Source organism: Brassica napus, chromosome A5, assembly GCF_020379485.1.
Source record: "Brassica napus cultivar Da-Ae chromosome A5, Da-Ae, whole genome shotgun sequence".
NCBI lineage: Eukaryota > Viridiplantae > Streptophyta > Magnoliopsida > Brassicales > Brassicaceae > Brassica > Brassica napus.
In genome coordinates, this window is record NC_063438.1 from 19,387,740 (window position 1) to 19,409,634 (window position 21,895).

Sequence of the window (21,895 nt, forward strand, 5' to 3'; positions counted from 1 at the left end):
AGCATCTCCAAAGGCACTCTATTTTTTCCTCTATAATTTACACTAAAATAGAGTAACTCTATTATAGAGTTAAATTTGCTCCAATGGTTCACTCTATAATAGAGTTACTCTATAATAGAGTGAAATATAGAGTAATCCTATTTTTTTACTCCAAATATAGAGTGAAAAAAACAAAAATACTCTATATTTCACTCTATTATAGAGTAAAATAGAGTGTGATTGGAGATGGTCTAAAGCAAAGCACCCCCAGAGGATACAATGCTTCTTCTTATCTGCTTTTTATTTTCATCTCAATTGATAAAGTTTTAAACACAAAGAAGCTATTATTACCTAGCTAGGCACCACAACAACTGCTGTCGCCAATCTTAGGTACCAATTTAAAAAGCAGGACAACACCAACACAATGTCATATATATATCAAATACATATACAAAATGCACCAAGACACCATTGTTTGGTTCAACAATCACATCTCTTTATTTCTCCATTTTAGCAGAGAGAAGGTACGCAACCATCATAGTCTACGAATATGTATAGGTGTTAGATTTTATTGGCTGACTAAAGCCAAACGAACAAGATGATAACCAAAAGGGGAAGAAAGAATAATATAAAAAATTAACAGGGACATGAAAATTCAAAAGCATCAAAACACTATATCATAATTTACTTCCAAGGATGTTGTAAAACAGAAGCTCGTATAATATATCAGCCCACACCCATATTAGTCTATATGCAATGTGATCACTGAATCAAAGGATCAAGAAAACCAAGAAATTTTATTCAATTATATTAAAAAAAAACTAAAACTTTGCTTATGACTAAAACATACAGATTCAATAGGCAATAAATACCCTGAAATTAAAGTGTACCTTCAGAAAGAGACATTCACTTTGACCCTGCGAGTTCTCTTAGGCTCTCAATTGTGGTCTTCTTCTTTGTCTCCATATCGACTTTGTCCAAGTCTTTTACGGTCGCCAGATACCCATAAAGGACCCTCCTTTTCTCACCTGTCTTACCATCAACCTCCATAAGACTAGGGTTGTTCTCATCATCTTTGCTTGGAGTGAATGGTTGTAACCCGGCCCAACTTTTGCGCCCACGGTTCATTTTCTCAAAGTATTCGGCAATTCTCAAAGCTTCCCTGAGCCCTGAATCATCTCCCGCAAATTTAAAGAGGGTAATTCCTAGATGACCGTCTCTTCCATACAGTGCCCTTGATTTCCCAACGTTGAATTTTAGTTCTGTAAATACAGATAGACATCAAAACCAAGGCAGTAAAAATGTACCATCGATAAGACCAATAACTAGATACTGCCATACTGGTTTGTGCACACCAAACCTTATTCATTAGCCTATTCACATTGCACATTATGGAACCTCGTGTGAAACAGCGTCAGTTCCAAAACTAGATGCTAACATTTCCTATATAGGGAAAATAGTGACGTCAACGTTCCGTTGAAGAAGCTTATATACTTCTTAGACTAGATTCTGATATGAGAAGGTAGTGAAAGAAATAACAGACCAGAGATTGACATTATTCTACTGCAAGCAATAACAGTTTCCAATTCAAAAGGGATCCGAGGAAGGAGAATGAATGTTAAGATGATAATAAATTACGGTTAGTTGCACGACTTTCTACTTAAGAACACCTATTGGGGCATCCTTTAGCGTTAGCAAAAACAAAGAGAGGGATTTGGACCCTGAACTTTATTCTGAAAGATCAAGGAAATGATTTTTGGTGGCAGAGATCTGAGATAACAATCAGATATGCCAAATCATTAAGATTAACGGGATTCATCTATAAGTCTAATTGATGGAGATAACCTACTCTACGTAAAATACGTAAAATGAAGGAGACTAAAAGCGAAGAGGATCCTAAGGTGCAGATTAACCAACGCAAGATTCATACACATTGCCGCATGTTGTACCTCTAATTCTGTCATCCATTCTTTTGCTTCCAAGACCTTCCATTCGCCCATCTTTACCCTTCCCTGTACTCGTATTGTGAACAATAATGTGAGGTGGCCATAGAATCAGCTCGTCTTGATTGATTGCTACCATTTCCGCAGGTAGATTCTGGTAAGCCTTCGAGTTATCAGGGGGCTTTGAGAAATTCCATCCCATCAATACACATAGAGCTTTGTGTAGGCCTAAGTGATGCACACGTGAGCTAGTATCATCGCAATAGTACGTGTGCATTACCAAACCATGTGTATCCTGGACGTCTTTAGGACACCTGTGTTTAAGCAGAAGTCGAATTGGAAACACTCATTCAGATTCACCAAAAAAAGTTCTGCATACAATAGTCTGAGAATTTAAACTCAGGAAAATCAGGATCACCAAAACTATTGAAAATACACTTATCTGATTAAATGTGTAAAGCAACATCCACAAAACAGTTTATGTAATACGAAAATGTGTATTGAATAAGCCAATGATAAACCTAAGCTATAGAATAGGGTTATAAGTGATGCAAGGAAAACACATAACATACATAAAACACACACATAAACCTCTGGAGTACTATCATAACATAGCTGAAGGGTTGGAAAATATCAAAGATAACTATAAAAGGCTTTAGAAATTCATCGTAAGCTTTTACATCCAAAGAAGCTTATTCTGTGGCACGAAAGAGCATTAAAAATAGATGATCACTGACACTAATTGGAACGGCCATCTAAGCGACCATGCATTCAACATACCAAATTAGTTGACAACCTCCATCTAGTTATCAAGCTGGAACAAATTTAGATGGAGGTGCCTATAGTTACAATATCTACATTACCTAAAAAGTTAAGAATACGAAGTCGGACAGCTTAACATTCTGGATTGATAAATCACGAATCACAAGCGCAGCAGTAAGCGAGAGTAAGCACATTCTTTACTGATAATATAAAGCTGATTTACGGGTCACTATCAATAAGAGCTGCATATTATTTGATACGCTATGTGAAATATAAATAATCCGGAGAAAAATAATAAGTAATGCGGGGTGCCTATAAAAACCAGTCAACATCGACATATCAGCACCCTGATTTTAAACAGCTGCAAGAAAACTACCATTATACTGGATCAAGTATAAAAAATAAGCCTACAAAAAGGCAAGGACTAATAACTTGAGTCGATAGATACCCAGAGACAACTAATATGATGTAGAACAAAGATTAAATTATAAACAAATGAGATACAAAAGAGCAGTCCAAGGAGTATTAGGTACGAAGGAGATAACAACTAAGTTAAATAGCACCTAATATCAAAGTAAAATAGCTCAACTGAATTATCTAAGAGGCAATTCAATAGAGAGTAAACCCAAAGCATCGGACTATATGAGTAATCAATATAATTATATGCAAGTTACCGCTGCATTATGAGAGCAAACATTTCATTAACTACATTAGCAAACAAGGAACAAGATAAACGAGAAGCAAACAACGTTAAGCTACTCATGAATGCTACAGATTTAGCTAACTTCACAACCACTAAACCATGTCAAGATAGGCACAATATTAAGAAAAAGTTACCATACTAACCAAACAAAAGAAACAAATGTGTTCAAGGTACTTTAGCGTTCTCTCTTACTTTTGTTCATACTCATAGATCCATCTACGACACAACTGACCAATTAAAGAAACCATAAAGAACAAAGCAATAAGGGTCTCCAGCAAAAGCAAACTGCACCTAAGCAAAAAACAAACACAAGAAACAGATTGAAACTCATCAAACCTGCCGCAGACGAGACACTGAAGCCGCCCTTTCCTCCCGTTCTCCAAGTAGTTCTTCTTCTCCACCGGGTCCTCATAAATCCGCTTAACCAAATCCAAAAACGCTTTCTTTATCGCAACCTGACCTCCATTCTCATCCCTGCTTGATCCTACCCGCATGTGCTTAGCGGCTCTAGCATCTTCCCCAGCATCCCTCCTACTGGTACCAGCCATAAGCGAGGGATCATCAGGATTCGCATACTGCATAAACTGCTGCCTTTGTCTCAGCAATTCACCTCTATCAATCTCTTCCTCGCCTGGATGTTTCCGTTTCATCGACCCTCCTTCGGGGCGATCATAAAACTGCATCTGATCTCTAAACTCCTCCGGAGGGAATCTACCGAACTCAGGTCCCGTAAATCTATTAGCCGCCGGATCAGGGACACGGGGCTTGGGAGGGAAATCGCGGTAATTAGGAGGAAGCGCGAAGTATGATCGGACGCTTCCGTCAACGAGGACGATGGTGCGACGCTCGAGCATATGGAACCCGTAAGTCGGCGCAGGAGGAGCACCGAGCGCCGCCGACGGATCTGGGAAAGCGAATTGCGCCGCGGGTAGAGCAGAACGCGATGATGATGAAGAGGGTGTTGGATTGGGGTGATTAGGACGGGATTGGCTCGGGATCGGAGCTAGGTTAGAAGAAGGTTTCTTATCGGCGATTTTCTGGCCACCCGTCGTCTGCTTGTTGTTGTTGGTGGTGGTTGTGTTAGTCTTACTGCTACCACCATCGTTGTTGTTTGAGCCCCAACGAGATTTACGGTGATGGGAAGAAGAAGCTGCGGCGGAGGTTGTTGGAGGCTTTTGAGGCGTTGACTTGTCGTTATTGCCTCCGACCATCCTCAATTGCTGTGAAGACGAGGAGGTTTTTCGATCTTCGTGATCTTGATTCTACCTTGAGCAACTCTCGCTGAGATTTAGCTTCAATCTGATCTTCTATGGAAAGAAGAAACGTGCCGCGAGGATTTTAATTTAGGGTTGGGGTTTTCCGTGAATTTAGACGGTGAATGAAGCGGAGAGAGATGGAAACATTCTCTTGATTAACGGTAGCGGTTAGAGCTGGGCATATATTTTTTTTTTGCCCCTTTTTGATCCGAAGAAATTTAGATATATGTAAAAGTTCGAATCAAAATAAATAGCAAAAATCAGAAATTCCCTATAATAAACATAAAAAAGTTTTGGTCACAAATATAAATTTTAAAAATAAAAAAGATTCAAATAAACTTAAATATTTTATCAAAAGAAAAGAAATAAATATACATTTATACTTTTAAGATTAATTAATCTAGACATTAGAGTTTAAAGTTAAAAGGCGGGATTTATAGTTTAAGATTTATGGTTTAGAATTTAGGGTTTATAATTGAGGAGTGGAATTTTGGGATAGGATTTTGAATTTTAAAAATTAAAAAAAAATAAATAAAAAATAAAAAATGTTATTTTGACCATTTTAGTTTTTGGAATCTATTTTTGTGACAAAAACTTAAAAAAAAAATCTATTTGAAAGAATTGCTCAAATGTAATTACCATATCAAACAAAACAAATCACAAATATTAATTTTTAAAATACCGAATATCAGATCAGATCCATATCTTCATAGATATATAATTTTTTTTGGAACAACATAGATAGATAATTATTATTTTTTTCTGTTTTGCATTACAATTATGTTAAAGATGTTAGTTTGTTTGTATGATATTATTATTTTATTTTAAATTCATATTATGAAAATTTATTTATTTAATTTAAATGTTATTTATATATATAATTAGCGGGTTGGTAGCTATCCATAGATAAGTGATCATAGATTTAGAGATACAATCTTTTTGATATTTTACTAAATGAACTTGATGCTCTCAAATACATATATTGTCAAATTATATGTATCAAAGCCTATGTCTATTTTACAAACATAGATATCTTCTAACTCAAATAAACATTTTTATTAGATGACAAATAATTTAGAACCCATAATCATACATTTAACAAATTAGTATATCTATTTTTAATTAATTAAAAAAAAAGTGCAGATCAAAATCATGTATTTATTTAAAACAGAACAGAATATGGATAGTATAAATTTCTCACGCTCCTAGCCCAGGCGTAACGGTTACCGACAAAACTCAAAACGTTGTAATTTCAAGATATTTTCCTTTTCAAGCAAATTGGTCGGTTCTTTGAAGTTGCAGTAAGTTTATGAGTTCGATACAGAAATGGTAAGAGATTTTTCAGAATGTAGAGATACAAAACACTCTTTGATCGACAGATTAATTATAGAGATTTGAAGCCATCTGATAGAGTGAGTGATCTTCACCCAATTTACTTTCTAACTCATGATGAACTCGATAATAAAGAGTGAATCTGGGAGTTTTCCTTCTGATTGCTCAGCTCTCAGGACCGTGACAATACTCCTTTTGAACTGCATATTCCCAAAAGCAAATCAATCACATTCAAACACGTTTTCTAACAGTAACCTCTCCTCAAGACAAAAAAAATATCCTCAGGATCACGGAGAGTATATGCTTATACGACGTAATGAATCTTACATAGTCTATGATATTTATCCTATCTAAGTGTGTGTAACAGAATGTAGTGGAGGATAAGTCAAACCTTGGTATGGTCCCACCACGGCGAGGATCATTCTCCGTTGCTTGTCGTAGAGCCCTGGCAAAGGCCTTAAAGGTGGCCTCTATTATGTGATGAGAGTTTTCACCAGCAAGCTGTTGTAACAAAAACTTCCAATTATACATTGTCTTGAAAAAGGTTGCCAAAGCAGATTACAGAAGAAAATTTCATGAAATCGTTTGCCATTGGAAAAAATTGGAAACACAGTACCTGACGGATGTGAAGTGTCATACCGGAAGTATTCACCAAAGACTGGAAAAAGTGCTCCACCAACTACAAATAGAAAGGTTTACAAAATTTATAACTAAACATCAAACAAACCGCGAAAGAAATAAGTAAAATAGAAAGATTGAAGAACCTGAGTGTCATAGTTTCCAACTCTCTGGGTTGGAATCTCCAAGTTGTAACCAAGATATGGTCTACCAGACAAGTCCTGCAAAGAGGTTTTTGTTTCATTATAAGCACTAATGACAGAACAAACACAGATGTGCAACCGAAAAGTTTCATACCAGGGAAACATGTATAAGCGCTTCATCTAGAGGAGCTGTGAAGTCACCAAACCGATTAATCCCTTTACGCTCACCAAGTGCCTTTAACAAAGCCTACAGAAAAAGAAAAGAAAAAAAGAACAAAGACGCAGAGATTTCATTACAGCACACATCACAACCATTGCTCTCGCAGGATCTAAGTAGTAAGTGTCAGTAACTTACAGTTCCAATGGCAAGAGCTATATCTTCGTTAGAGTGATGGTCATCGATGTGAACATCACCAGTAGCTCTTACGTGCACATCAAACAAGCCATGTGAAGCAAGTTGCTAACCAAAGAAAGTGAAAAGACAAACATTACTCAACATTATTCTAATAGTGAATCAGACATGATCCTTTCATTGAAACTGTCGGCCTAAGCTCTCTTCCAAGGGGAGATTCAAATCATTACAGAACACAATAGATGCAAGGAAGAAAGACAAACCACTTACATCTAACATATGGTCAAGGAAAGGGATTCCAGTGGAACTATCAGCAACTCCAGTGCCATCCAAGTTTATCTTCACTGACACATTAGTCTCCTTTGTCACTCTCTTCACTTCTCCTATTCGAGCTGATAGCTTAAAAAGATGATTTAGAGTGAAACAAAAAAAAACTTGATGATACCATCAAGAGGAGAATCAATGATGAAATGAGATCCCATGTCAAGTCTCAAAGCTGACCTGATTCGATTAGGGAAGAAGAAGGAGTAGCCTGAGAGAGGTTATTGCTTGGTGAAGAAGCGCAGGAGATAGATTGGAGAGGCTGAGATTGGGATTCCATCCTTAAAAATCGGGGAAGCGAAGAAGAAGCGATCGATGCTTTTCCAGGAGGAGAAAGCGTAAACCCGACGAGGTTAGGTCGCACAAGCTGGGCGGAGGATTGACTAAACATGGCGGACGCAGACGACAGCGGAAATAACAAGAGAGAGCAAGACGACCACTCTGTATTGTATACCTTTCTTGTTCGAATCCTCCAAACGACGACGCTTCAGCTCTCCATGAGCCAATTCAGATATTAATGGACCGAACCGGTACACTGAAATCAGATAACTCGCTAACGGTAAACTAGGTAAGTGGGCATAACCGATAAATCATAATTCTCTATTTATTTGTAATCAGCAGTTCAACTACCTTTTTTGCAGAATAATTTATCAAATTATAACTGACTGCGTAAATTTAATGATTAAAAAATCAATTGCTAAATAATCAAAATGAAAATTAGTTTTTTTAAGAGAAATTCTTTAAGATAGTTTTTTTTAAGTTTTTGCCACAAAAATAGCTCTGAAAGAAGAAAATAACCAAAATAAGTTTTATTAATGGGTAAAAATGAATTTTTACTCTAGGGTTAACTAATCTAGACTTAGAGTTTAGAGTTAAGAGGTGAGGTTTTGGGGATATGGTTTCAAATTTTTAAAAACAAAAAAAATATTAAAAATTTCAAAATAAAAAGGAGCTATTTTGGTCTTTTTTTTTCTTGGGGACTATTTTTGTAACAAAAACTTAAAAATGACTATTTGAGAGAATTGTCTTTTTTTAATGGTAGACATCTTAAATCAGTATTGCATTGTCAATCGTAACTAGAGCCAAAAAATAAAATATGTACAAATAATAGTTAATATTAACTGCAAGTTTTTTTTCTAAAAAAGCTTTCAAATTAAAATACTAAAAACACATACAATATATGGTTGTCTAGGGTGAATTGGGCCAATATTGTCTAAGAAATAACAAATTAGGCAAATGCCTATGACACAAAAACTGTGGGGATTCGAAATGATCCAAGATAGAGAAAATGTCAAAACTGTCCTTATGCTGATAAGAAAGATATTTATGAAAAAACCGGTGATAGTAGGTTAGAAGGTAAATGGAATTAAAAAGAAAATAATTATAGGGAAAAGGCTTAATGATTAGCCTAGTACTAATAGTAGCTTCCTCACTGTATCGACATAATTTTGGAATGCCCCTCAGCCTTTCTCCTCGACGACGTCTCCAATTCCCTCCGCTTAAAATCTGGGACCTCACTGATTAGGGTAAAGGAGAAAGAAACAATATTCAGGCAAATGCTCCAATTACCTGAAACGGAGGACAAGCTTGGATTCGTGGAGTGCGACATTTTTCTTGCAAGATTTACGATAAAACAATTCAACGGCGGATATAGGTGAACAATTTGACGGTGTCTACAAACCCAAGTAATGGGAAGAAAAAAGCAGAACGACGACGTATGGACAAAATGACACATCTTCTAGGGTTTCAGCTCAAGAGAATTGAAGCCCAATAAAAATTCAAACTTGCGATTTGCACTTTAATTTGTGTGTATATCTAATGTTGTAGTGTTAGCCAGCTAATATGGAGAATATACATGAATAGTGGTGGTCGGCTAAAATTTACTTTATATATTAACTAATCAAATTCCAAAAAAAAGACGACAAAAGTCAATCATGCTAACATTTTGTTTGTGTTAGGGTCGTAACCTGCTAACAATATGGAATGTATTTTAAAATACAAAATTTTAGCAGATAAAGTAGACAATGCGATCATACTTTTCTATCAGAAAACACAAAATCAGTATGATATCATACTAAACTTTAGTTCATGTCGTCAGATCAAACCAACAAAACGTTCAGTATATGTCTACATGATATTGGTAACCGGCTAAGACGTTTTATAAAGAGATAATTTGGATCAACAATCGGATAATACACTTTATAGATCGATAACAAAAGACTTAGAAGTTTAAAAGTTTTGATTATATTAAACATAGTTTGCAACCAGTACTACATTATATGTCGGGACAACATAAGACTGAAAGGGGGTGGTACCACCCAAATACAACACGAAAATAAACCTCAATAACCAATCGCAAGATTGAATTTTTATTGGATACGTTGGCGGAGAGCCGGAGATTCCCCACTATTTGTGTACTTCAACCTAGCTATGCAGAGGTTGGGAAGCTAGAATCATATACTTCAACATTATCTTCGTAGATCATGACTGCAGTTCTTTGAACCTCAACGTCAAGGACATCGGGGTTGATGCAATTGCAGACATCAACACCAGCAACATTGTGATAAAAACAACGACCGAGTGTGATGGATCGTCTTGGAAAGTAGGGAAACAAATTTCGTGTCAAGGAAAATAGCGTCTTGGATTGAGGCTGCTCAGAATGTGATAGTAGCAACGACCGAGTGTGATGGATAAGAACATCTACCACCTACAATAAAAAAAAACAGAGTACAATACAGAATGAGTTGACATAAAGCTCAAAATTCACACAAATGTTCAAACAAATGACAAATAAATATAACAAATACATCATTAGCAGTCCAAAAAAAGAGAAAATGTTTGCCAAAAGATAATAAAATATGCTAAGTTTATTATTTGCTAGGTACTGACAATAATTTATTGCTAACATGACAAAATCAATTAACAAAAACCAAGAAGATTGAAAAAGAAATATGGATTGCTAACCATGTCGTATGCACCTCCACGTTCATTCCCTGCGTACGTATTGGCTTCTTCAGCATCTGGAGCATCAGAGAAGGGGACCTACGGCAGTTATACGTGTTAGAAAAAATGTGAAAACAAAAGGAGCAAGACTGTTAAAATGCTAAGATTAGTCTTCATGTTTACGTTTACTCTAACGAAGGACAAATAATTAGAGATAATAATCCATTAGAAGCCCAAAAGAAACAGAGTTTGTACATGTTGATGAAACATGGGCCAAAGAATAAAGTGGCATGGTAGAGTCATTGTGTGTCTAGACATTGTAAATGACAGAAAAACGATCAGCAATACCAGCAGTCATTGTGTGTCTAGGCATTGTAAATGACAAGCAAACAATTAGCAATACAAGCAGAGTCATTGTGTGTCTAGACATTGTAAATAACAGATAAAACTGAATGGTAGCAAGGTATTTGCCAAGTGTATGTTGCTAATATGCATACTTAAGTTAAAAAAAATAGAAAATTAGCTAGACTTGTATCAAACAGAGGAAACATAGATGAGATTTTATCATTACGAAGTTAATGGAATGAGCTTTCTTCTAGGGTTTTATGGTGGCATTGAAGGAGGAGGAGAAAGGCTCTTCTTTTTTACAGGGAAAGGGGAAAGTTAAGAGATGGAATCGGCGGAGATGGAGAGAGAGATATAAGAGTATGAAATCATAAAAGCCAAAAAAAATAGATTTTTATTTTTTCGGGAGAAAAAAGGATGAACCAGAGAAAATTAAAGATGAATTTAGGGTGAATTAGCTGATCCATTGAGAAAAAGAGATGAATATATGTAAATGAAAGATTTGAGTTCGGAATTGGTTCTTATAAGTGTGGATGAAAGCTGAATCTAGGATGGGGGAATCGAAAGAAATTCGAGATTCACAATTTTTTGAGCTAATAGAGAAGTTTCGAAAAAAATATATTAAATAAATATATGTGTGTACAGTACAATGGGGGTAAGAGGGTAATTGAATCAGCTGACACATGCGTTGGAAATGTAAATTGTGTATGTACCTAATTACCATATAAAGCTTGTGTGTAGAGTGCAATTTCTCTTGAAATAACCATCAAAATTGAGAAGATACGAAGAGACAATCCCTTTTACCCTTTTTTCTTACCGTTTTACATTCCATATCTTGAAATTTTTAGAGTAATTTTAATTTTTTTAGTAGAATCATTCATATACCATATTTCATCATTTTGTTCATTTCAATCAATTTGAGTGACATGAAAGCTGCCATGTGCAGGAGAGTATAGAGAGATCAAAAAATTATCCGTTGAAACCAAGTTGGCCTCGAGAACAATAACAAAGGATGGAATTTCTTCCATAATAATAGTTTTAGTTGGAGCAGTAGTCTGCTAATGGTGATAAATTGAAAAGAGAGCTGGAGCCCTTGGCTATATATACCTTAAAGTAAATGAGGTTGTTTATTGGAGTACTGAGATCCTTCAGCTCAACACTCAGTTGTGATTGCAAATGTTCAATACCATTTTTTAAGTAGGTTTTAAAATCTGTTCAGCAAGTTTATCTTGTGTTTCTTTAGTTGAGACCAAACTCGACTCCGAATTTTCAGCTTGTAACACGAATTGATTTGATGAAACAGTAGACTGAGCTAGTACATTTTCCATTTCACCTTGAGGTTCATCAGCGGATAATCCTCATGCGTGGGATTTCCACATTTAATTGGACAGTTGGAAATAGAAACATTTTCTCTTATTGTTCCAAATGTCCTCATCTGCCGCAAACACTTAAAATCCATGTATACTCAACATCCACCAAGAAAATGTCACATTGTTTGTCATCTAAGGCAATTTGCTTTAGAAAAGATTTGTCAAGTTATACTTCAACCAACAACTTTGCTTCTCCCAAACAAGTCGGATCAAGTCAAGGTTTATGTATTTGCATAGACTCACCAGGTCCGAACGCTACATGCTGAGACCCAATCATGATTAGCAACTATCCGGAATATTTTTAAGATTTACTCACACTGAAATTGTTGATACTTCAAGGATTTTGAATGAGTTAACTGATTTTCAAGGCGAAACAGATTACAAACAGTTATCAACATGCCATACACCTCTTTGAATTACTGAGTTGAATCATGAGGTATATGAAACATGTAAGAGGAGTCACTCAACTTCATCATATTCCATAGTTTTTACCCTACAACGTATTCACCAGATCATGGATTAAATCCCCATGAGGAAGAGAGTAACAATGAAAGTGGCCAATGATATATTCCTTTTTATTCTCTGGTCCAGTGGTCCTAATCGAAGAACCTGAGAAGAAATTTTTATCTGAGGTGTTCTATCAAATAAAAAAATTGGTTTGGCCGCTCCATAGAGGTTTTTGGTAGCAGGGTCCATTCTGGCTGCCCATGAAAATTTTAATGTTTCATCCTCTTTAAGCTCAGCGACCGGAATCTTCTGAACCGGCGTACAAGGAAACTCTCTTACAACACTTGGGTAGTCTTTTTCCTTCTGGTTTAGTCCAAGTGCATTAATCAGTGTTGGCCAGAAAGAGTCAAATAGATTGTTAAGATACTGAAGATCGAAACCACTTGGTGTTGCATGCGTTGGAAGAGTTGTAAGTGGTATAAGAACAAGTAGTTTAGCCAGACTCCAATCAAAGGAATAAAAGTAGCTATTGGAGAATCAATTGGCATCTCTGGAGAAGTAGTAGTTAGCAGAGGGAGGTCAATAGATTGAAGTGTACCTATCATCTTCGTTTTCCGGTTGGCTAATGATCTCTCAAGAGGTGACATTACCTCCGACCGCCTCTAGTACTGGTTAAACATTAGAATCGCTTTCCTCCATTTTGTTTCCATTGTTTGGGTTTCACTTGAATCCTTGGTCGATAAAATCTATTTGATATTCCATATCTTCATTAACATCGCTCAATGTCGGACATGTAGACGACAGGTCTGAACCGGCTATAGTTTCTTCATGCGAGATCATACCTATCGATTTTGTTTGCAATGGAGACTCCATTGACCAGCGACACTTAGATGGCCAATGAAGTTCTGGAGTGGTTGTGGGATGAGTAGACATCGAGGAAAAGGAGTTATTGCTTGAAAGATGACGATTATGTTTTCTAATGGTGGTTTTAGATCCATGACAGAAAGCAAGAGGAGGAAGAAGCTTATTGAGATGGAATCCTTGAAAGGAGGTGAGACCGGATCTGGTGCTCGTACTAAACGACATGCAAGAGCGACATGATAAAAACAAAATACAGACGATCCTTTTAGAGTGGAGAAAAAGAAGGTTTTTTATTTTTTAATACTTATTCTTCAGAAGACTTTTTTTTAATATTAACTGTAAGTTAAAGAATTAAATATTCATTTTCTATTACAAATCCATGAAATAATAAAAACTTCAACTTTATTGGGACAACATAATTGCAGTTCTCTTTTTAACTACTCCAGTGTAACCGGTCTATGCCACACTAGAGTTTGAAACCAAAAGATTTAAAATGTGAGACGGTAATGTATTTGAACCCTTAGAGCATGATTATCGCGGTTTCCAAAACCGGTTTCTGTTCTTTTTTAATATGTGGGCCCCATTTAAAAAAAAACGGTCCCCAAAGTCGCGAATTAAGGATTGCTCTTGGGCCAGTTTTTTCACTGTTTACGGGTTCCACCTGACACGTGGCGGTATGCGATTGGTTCAATTTTCTTTTTTTTTAGAACAAAAAAAGTCAAAAAAAAAAAATTGAAGGATCCCATAAACGGTTTTACCGTTAATCATGCTCTTAAGCCATTTGATTAGATGTTCTCATTTAATTAGACTTTATACAATCTCATATATCAACGGCGTCGACGGGAAGCGAGATCGCCCTGTAAAGAAGAGGCGGTGAAGCTGACTCCGTCGGTTTCTCACAACATACCCGTTGATGATCAAGCTGAATCTTATGCCTTGCCTTAAGCCATCTCAACTCTCTCCTTATCTCATTCTCCGACCACCACTCACCTCTCACCTTCTTCCTCTTACTCAAACTCAAACTCAAACTCACCGACCCCTGCTCCTCTTCTCCATCATCAGAACGTGAATCTCTCAATCCCCAAATATCCGCGTAGTGAATCCTGTTATTATTATTATTACCTTCTCCAGACACAACAACAACAACATCACCACCATCTCCGTGCTGTTCTTCTCCTTCCACTTGGTAACTTATCTCCTCGAACCTACCGTGTACCGAAGAACAGCTTCTCTCATCAAACTGATAATGATGTTGGTGAGGTTTCTCCCCTGAGAGTTCACTGTTTGATGATACTGTCTCTTGTATATACCCATTCGTAGCACAGTTCCCACAGAATCCTCCATTTTTTTCACCTTCTGTAACGTTGTGATCATCAGTCTTCCAGTCAGGAACCAAAGCAGCAATCTCCGCATCGATCATCTCCGCGATTTTCACAACGTCTTGATTCGTTATGTCGAGTTCAGACACCATCTCTTCTGCTACACTCCACGCTGTGTCTATAGCCGTCTCAAACGGGAAGTATATGTTCCTTATACGTCCTGTAACACATTAGGTTCTATTATCTTATAAGCATCGTGAAGATTGAAACTTTGTGTGTGATCTTAATAATACCTTCTGCATCAGAGATTCTGAATCTCAAGAAGATCCCATCATTACCGTTTCTCTTCCCTTTGATCGAAATGTCTACATGGTCAGAGTCTTCCTCATCGTCTTGAGCGAAAAGATTGATCTCACATATCTGTGGCTCAAGCTGATCAGGAGGATCTATGAGAGGTTGTCTAAGGAACACACCAGTTTCATCATAACCGTTGTAGTAATCAGTAGGTCTCAGATCAAATCCATTAACATCTCCTTGTAAGAAAGGGTCTTGCAAAAGCTCCAAAGCAGTAAGCCTAGACGTCACGGTGGCTAGACACTTCTCAACGAAGGCACGAACCTCAGGGTCCTTCACTAAGTAGAAAGCTTCAGGCTTCTTCCCCTGAAGTAATGAAGAATGTTAAACCAAGACATGACATAAAAGGATCTGAGATTTTGAGGGCTATAAACATTTTTTTAATAACTTTAACCAAAAAAAATCCAGTAATTTTGGACCTATCTCTATATTTAAAAAAATTTAATTTTTTTTGGGGCCAATGCTAATAATTCACTCGGCTGTGCCCAAATCCGACCTAGGCATCACATAAAAAGTTTGATGTTTAAGATTATTTACCGTGGTAACTTTCTTGTAGATTTGAGCAGGATGAGTGCATTCACTGTAAGGGTAATCGAAAGTGACCATCTCTAATACACACATTCCAAAAGCATATACATCAACCAGCTCATTGTACTCTTCATCATACACTTCTGGTGCCATAAACTCAGGGGTTCCTTAAAACACACACACAAACATAAGTAGGTAGGTCCAGTTATGTTTCAAAGACATTATTAAAAAGCCAATAAAGGTGAAGTTTTCGAAAGTACCAACGCAGCGAACAGCATGTGATTTACGAAGAATGGCAGCGAGTCCAAGGTCACCAATCTTGACTTCTCCCTGGTTTCCATTGATGAAGATGTTATCACATTTGAGATCTCTATGGATGATTGGAGGAGAGCGGCTATGGAGATAGAGAAGCCCTTTTAGAATCTGCTTACACCATTGCTTCACTGCTTTAATGTTGACTCTTCTATGTCTCAACCTATACCTATAATATCACAAAGACATAAAAAAGACTTAAAACTTTGAAGAACCCATTTCAGATTAATGATAAATAGATAACAAAGACACAAGTTGATTACCGTCTGAGAGTGCCGGAGGTGAAGAGTTCAGTGACAAAGTTGATGTTGGGGGTAGATTTACATTCTACCTCAAGGCCCATTAGACAATAAATTAGACCCATTTTACTATGAAACCCTAGTCATCTTTCTTCTATAAATAAGGAACTATCTCCTTATTAGAGGTGGGTCTTCTTCTTGATTTTAGACTTAGAACACTTCTTACAAAGGGTTTATGGATTATTAGATTTATTTACACTTGTAATCCTACATGTAATACAATCTTAAATCAATAAACTCTTTTGATGTTCATTTCTCATTTGATTCTTTTAAGATTTCTCCTAAACCTCAAGAATCTAAGCTTGTATCTTTAGATTCTTTATTTGATTGATTCCAACAAACATCACAAAGATAAACACCATTTTTGAATCAAACAATTGGCGCTAGAAGGAGGGGGCAAGGAGAACTATCTTGAAATGATATCGAACTTGGGAAAACCCTAGATCTAGAGTTTAAAAAAAAACAACAATCTCGTGTTGTTTCTTCACCAATACACGGCTTTGGTGAGGTCATAGTTCAAAGCTTCTTCAACCTTAGATCGAGTTGACCACAAATCATCTCGGTAAAGAAGGAAGCTTTTCATGAAGCCCGGCGGTTGATGTCACTAAAGGCCCACAAACGAGCCCAATACTCGGGGCTTGCCGTCTCCGAACATCACGAAGGGGCGCTAGAGCGAGAATGAAACCAGTTTCATCTCAAGACAGCTCCGACATCGTCTTCTTCTTCAGACGTCGTCGTCTAGCCCTATTCTTTCAGAGTTCCGGTCGCTCCTTGAGATCGTCAAAGACGGGAAGCCTTCGTAATGTTCGGATCCATCCAAAGAACGCGACAGCAAATCCAGAATCGCGGCAAAGGCGAAGTCGTGGTTCACGGCGAGAAAGACGTGGGTTTGCTCCTGTGTTTCTCCGGGAGGGAGATCATCAAGGCGTTACCTCCTCCCGAGGGTTCGATCAGTGGGCTTAGCATAATGGAGGGTCATGACCAAGAGCTCGCCACGTTAGTACGAGCATCATCATCAAGTTTATGATCTCCCGACAGTAACGAGCCAAGAAGCTTTCGGACGAACCTCTCGGCTCGGCCGTTCGTGCTCCATCAGTGACAACGTCTTTGAGCTCTATCAAGATCAAGTTTTGAGCTTTGTCTAGAAAAAGTCTCAAGCTAAAAGATGAAGCTTTCTCATGGAAGCGTTGCTTTGTTCTTGTGGGACTTTGATCGAACACTTGGTGGGCTGATAATAACATGAAGCAACAATGGCTGTTCCTGTTCGAAATCCCTCCAGACTGGCACAAGATATCTCCATCAAAATTGCCTACACAAAAAAAAAGATAAGTCTCCTTTTCAATATTTTGGTCAATTATCCATTACCACTAAATAATACTTCACACTTTGTGCAAGTCGTGGATTCTTGATTAATTATTTATCAATTATTCATTCGCTGAGTCAATGTTATAAATTATTGTATACTTTGAACGATTGTTCCCCATAGATAATTGACAAGCTACCTTGCATAACTCTCCAAAGCATTATTAAATAGTTTCTTACGAATTATTTTCAACTTCTAATGTCTTTGTTTAATAGAATGGAGCGTAATTTCACGGTGAACTAAGGGCTAGGCCATACCAGTCAGCTCGGAAGCTTATAGACCCCGCTCATTTCTGGCTCTCGTCTGATAAACGAGCTTGATCACTGCATCACACAAAGCTCGCCACACTGACGGGATAGTACAAGCTCCTCGTCTTCGTTAAAAACGAAACCGAGTGACAGGAAGTTCTTGCCTCATCTTTAAGACGAGACCGCTGTAGCAAGTGCTGTCTCTTCTTCATCCCGAGATCGCTGTATCCCAAGAAGCCCAAGGACAGCTCTGGCCTTTGCTTTCACACAGCAAAGGGAATCGGTCGCATCTTTCTACCCGACAAAGGCTTTAACCTTGGCATGAGCGTGAGAATAGGAGGAGAGCTCCTTCATGACGAGGAGAAGGTTCAATTGGTTATGATCATGTCGATGACAACCTCTCCAACAAGGTCTTGCTTCTTCGAGAAAGCTCTCTAGACAAGCACGTCGTTACCGGCAAGCTCTTCAAGGCCTCGTTTGCGTGCCTCCGTTCAAGGTCCATCTCGTCTCACCTCGTCGACGACTGCTCTTGTTGCGACAGAAGCCTTGAGATCGTGCGGGTTAACGCCGAGCAACAGTCATGTGATTTACTAGGCACAAGTCAACGCCAAACAACAATGTAAGTTCAAGTTCGTCCGGTACACCGCCGAGAAACAGAGGTGATCATGTGATCTCGGCACCCGGTTTCTTATGGCTTCATCACCATGACGTCTTCAAAGCTCCATCAACGAAGCTTCTTGCGGGCCTAAAGCTCCATCACTTGCTCGACGGTCACGAGGCTAAAGGTCATGCACGCACGTCAGCCATCAAGAAGCTCGAGCTCAAGTTCAAGGATCAAGAGGCTCAAGCTCATGCACACTCCTAAGTTATCTTCCTCACTAGGCCTGTGGTACTCTCTCGACGCTTCATGCTTAACCTCCGCTTTGAACATGAACCGGCATACGAGTTTGTCATCTCAAAAAAAAAAAAATACGAAGAAGAGGTTGCAAAAGGAAACGAGCTCTCAACAGTGAGGAACAAAGATAAAGTCATCAGCTTTGAGTTCACCGTCATCTCAGCTCTGATAAGAGCGATCCATTGAGATCGTCAGCACAAAATGTCATCACGTCCACAATAACTTCTTTGTCAAGTTACAAACAAGGCTCATCCTCAAAGATAAGTATCTTATAACCTTTATGAGATAATTACGGTTGATTGATTTGTTGTTTGCAACCTGTGCATAATGATTAGTAATTGATAAATTACTAACATCATATGCAATAGCCGAGCATTAACACAAGTTAAACTATCGCTTGCTTATCAATTATACAAAACTTGGCTGGTTCTTTTGGTTAACCTTGATCTGATCATGCTTTTTGTTGTGAACCAGAGTTGATTAGATCGTTGAGCCAAAGAGAATCAACAAGTGACTGCTACTGTCATGTCCTCATGCTTGGAATGGCGATCTCTCAGCTACAAACTTGTCTGAATCAGCACAAGCCGGCGCTTTCTTACGTCATCATGCCTGACGAACACACAAGCCAATAACTTGCTCGGCACACACGATCTCAACACGAGACTTCGGGTCGGCAAAGTTCGGTAAACTTATTTTTACTAGGCACGAGTTTAAATTCAACTTGCTTTTTATTAGGCACAAATTTGCATTAGACTCACTTATTGTTAGACACGAGTTTACAAAAACTCATCTTTGACAATGCATGAGTTTACAGAAACTCTCCTACTACTAGGCACGAGTTCTCAGTAAATTCGCCTCTGTCTCAGCATAAGTCAAGTAAACTCGTCTTTCACTAAGCACGAGTTTAAAGCAAACTTGCCTTTTACTAGGCACAAGTTCGAAGTAAACTCGCCTAAACCATCATAGGCATGAATGTGTCTAGTTTATTGTCTAATAAACCCTATTCGTAAAATTCACAGAGATCGACTTCATCTCTCTCTACGAACTTGGGGGGACTTATTGTTGGGGGTAGATTTACATTCTACCTCAAGGCCCATTAGACAATAAATTAGACCCATTTTACTATGAAACCCTAGTCATCTTTCTTCTATAAATAAGGAACTATCTCCTTATTAGAGGTGGGTCTTCTTCTTGATTTTAGACTTAGAACACTTCTTACAAAGGGTTTATGGATTATTAGATTTATTTACACTTGTAATCCTACATGTAATACAATCTTAAATCAATAAACTCTTTTGATGTTCATTTCTCATTTGATTCTTTTAAGATTTCTCCTAAACCTCAAGAATCTAAGCTTGTATCTTTAGATTCTTTATTTGATTGATTCCAACAAACATCACAAAGATAAACACCATTTTTGAATCAAACAGTTGATTGATAAATTGTCAGTATCAACCCAAGAAGTGTAGAATCTCATGATGTTCTGATGATTCAAGGTCTTGAGCAGATGAATCTCTCTAAAGAATTTCTCTAACTCCTCAGGATTCCTAGTGAAATTTCGAAGCTTGACTTGGTTCCATGCCACTTCTATCCCTTCGTACTCATCAAAAGCTCTGTATCTGCATAGAAGAATAAAATTTTGGATTGTATTAAATTAATAATTAATTAAATAATAAATAAAGTTTGTGACGTTACGAGAGAACGTTCCCAACCAAACAAAAAAAAAGGTTGTTCGAAAGAAAGACAAAGAGAGAAGATGAATGCGATTACACTGTCTTCGAAGCTCCCTTGCCAAGTACTTCCTCGTACTGTCCAAAACCAAAATAAAAAATAAAAATCAAATCAAATCGATTATAACGAAGTATGAACTATTAAGTTCAGAAGAATCATACTCTTCCATATCTTCCTGAAGGATCAACTTCAATAAACTCAGAGCAATCTTCAACGAAGCTTTCTTCACCATTCATGGCTCCTTTTTGAGCGAGAGATGTTGGAGTTTTTGGAGATGATAAAAGAAGAAAAGATTAATTTTTTTATAAAAAAAGAGAGAATATGAGGAAACAAGTGGTTTTTTCTTTAGATGCCCACCTAGTAGTGACACAGCCGAGAGACAGCCAGTTAGGCTTCTCACCCAATCACCTTTTCACAATACCACGCGTCGGTTTACGTTTTAGTAAACCGAGTGGGTTTCTTCGGTTTAACCAACCAATAAGTACCAAATTGTACTATCGTAGAATTATTTGAAAACTGCATTCAGCTAACATTAGTACGAGCTATGCAAAATTCGTCATTTCAATTAGAATATTCGGAAAATTTTGATTTTTCGGTCAGCTAATTTAAGGAAGAAACATAAAATTGAGACTTGTTTGGTTGACAATGGGGAACCTTATCCTTTTTTTTTTCTTTGGAGGAAGGGGAAGATTATTCAACTTGAGAGGTGTAGAAGAATCTAAACAGAGGTCATAAGACCACATATAAATAATAATAAATACGCTTTGCGTTTCTGCAAAAGGTTGATTGGTTTGGTAAGCTAAATTCCAAAAAACCGGTACGGTATTCGATAACCGGAAGGAATTGACCAAAAACTAATGAAGTTGTTGGTTTATCGACACTTGTGTGTAAAGGCTAAAAGGATTTTTGTCGTATAGTAGAGCAGTTAATGTCACGGATCGAGAGAAAGCACATGGGACTGAGTCACGGCGACACATAGAAGTGTATCCTTTTTTGGTGATGGTGTTTAAGACAGTAAGACACATATGGACCAATCATAACCCACTTTTTGTATTAATTACTAGTATCTTTTGTTCACATTCACGTAATATTTTACGTGAAAATTCATCTTTTTCTCTTTGTGTTAATTCAGTTTACAAAAGATGAAAGATATAAACGAATACGAACTAATAAAATATACATGCTTTAGAAAGATATAAATATTGTTTCGTAAAAGAATTGAAAAGGAAAAATAAGTTGTGTAAATATTAAAGTTTGAAGTTCAAAAAATATATATTAAAGTTTGTAATCATCAGTTTTGTGAAACCAGATGGATTGAAAAGCTTATCAGAATTTATGAATTATTAGTTGTAGCTTGTCGATTGTCGATTGTTCTAACTTTTAATATGTGGTAGTCTATATTGATTGTTGAATTATATTTTTTGTGTTAATACCAAAGTAACCAAGATTAGGTATGGCTACTTTCTAGCGG

General features: G+C 37.3%; 3 protein-coding genes across 5 annotated transcripts; all 3 read right to left on the bottom strand.

The window, feature by feature from the left end:
• Positions 1-755: 755 nt before the first annotated feature.
• On the bottom strand, positions 756-4,801 carry LOC125608776. Its single transcript, XM_048779257.1, has 3 exons — positions 3,724-4,801; positions 1,929-2,236; positions 756-1,241 (listed from the first exon to the last, which is right to left on the bottom strand). The coding sequence occupies exons 1-3, from the start codon at positions 4,596-4,598 to the stop codon at positions 886-888; spliced, it is 1,539 nt and encodes a 512-aa protein (XP_048635214.1). The 5' UTR covers positions 4,599-4,801; the 3' UTR covers positions 756-885.
• Positions 4,802-5,890: 1,089 nt separating this feature from the next.
• On the bottom strand, positions 5,891-7,947 carry LOC106388242 (imidazoleglycerol-phosphate dehydratase 1, chloroplastic). The gene is made up of 8 exons (XM_013828269.3): positions 7,590-7,947; positions 7,359-7,480; positions 7,092-7,196; positions 6,891-6,983; positions 6,740-6,814; positions 6,592-6,654; positions 6,367-6,476; positions 5,891-6,175 (listed from the first exon to the last, which is right to left on the bottom strand). Exons 1-8 carry the CDS (start codon positions 7,798-7,800, stop codon positions 6,148-6,150), a joined length of 807 nt encoding a protein of 268 aa, XP_013683723.2. The 5' UTR covers positions 7,801-7,947; the 3' UTR covers positions 5,891-6,147.
• Positions 7,948-14,110: 6,163 nt separating this feature from the next.
• LOC106352823 (serine/threonine-protein kinase WNK2) lies at positions 14,111-21,007 on the bottom strand. 3 transcript variants are annotated; one of them, XM_022692371.2, is made up of 8 exons: positions 20,586-21,007; positions 20,464-20,501; positions 20,129-20,312; positions 16,152-16,195; positions 15,837-16,057; positions 15,586-15,743; positions 15,033-15,354; positions 14,111-14,914 (listed from the first exon to the last, which is right to left on the bottom strand). In XM_022692371.2, exons 1-8 carry the CDS (start codon positions 20,658-20,660, stop codon positions 14,196-14,198), a joined length of 1,761 nt encoding a protein of 586 aa, XP_022548092.1. In that variant the 5' UTR covers positions 20,661-21,007; the 3' UTR covers positions 14,111-14,195. The 3 variants fall into 3 exon arrangements, with proteins under 3 accessions (XP_022548092.1, XP_013647915.1, XP_048635215.1); XM_013792461.3 differs by having other exon boundaries at positions 14,988-15,354; positions 20,586-20,820; XM_048779258.1 differs by lacking the exons at positions 20,464-20,501; positions 20,586-21,007 and having other exon boundaries at positions 20,129-20,329.
• Positions 21,008-21,895: the final 888 nt, after the last annotated feature.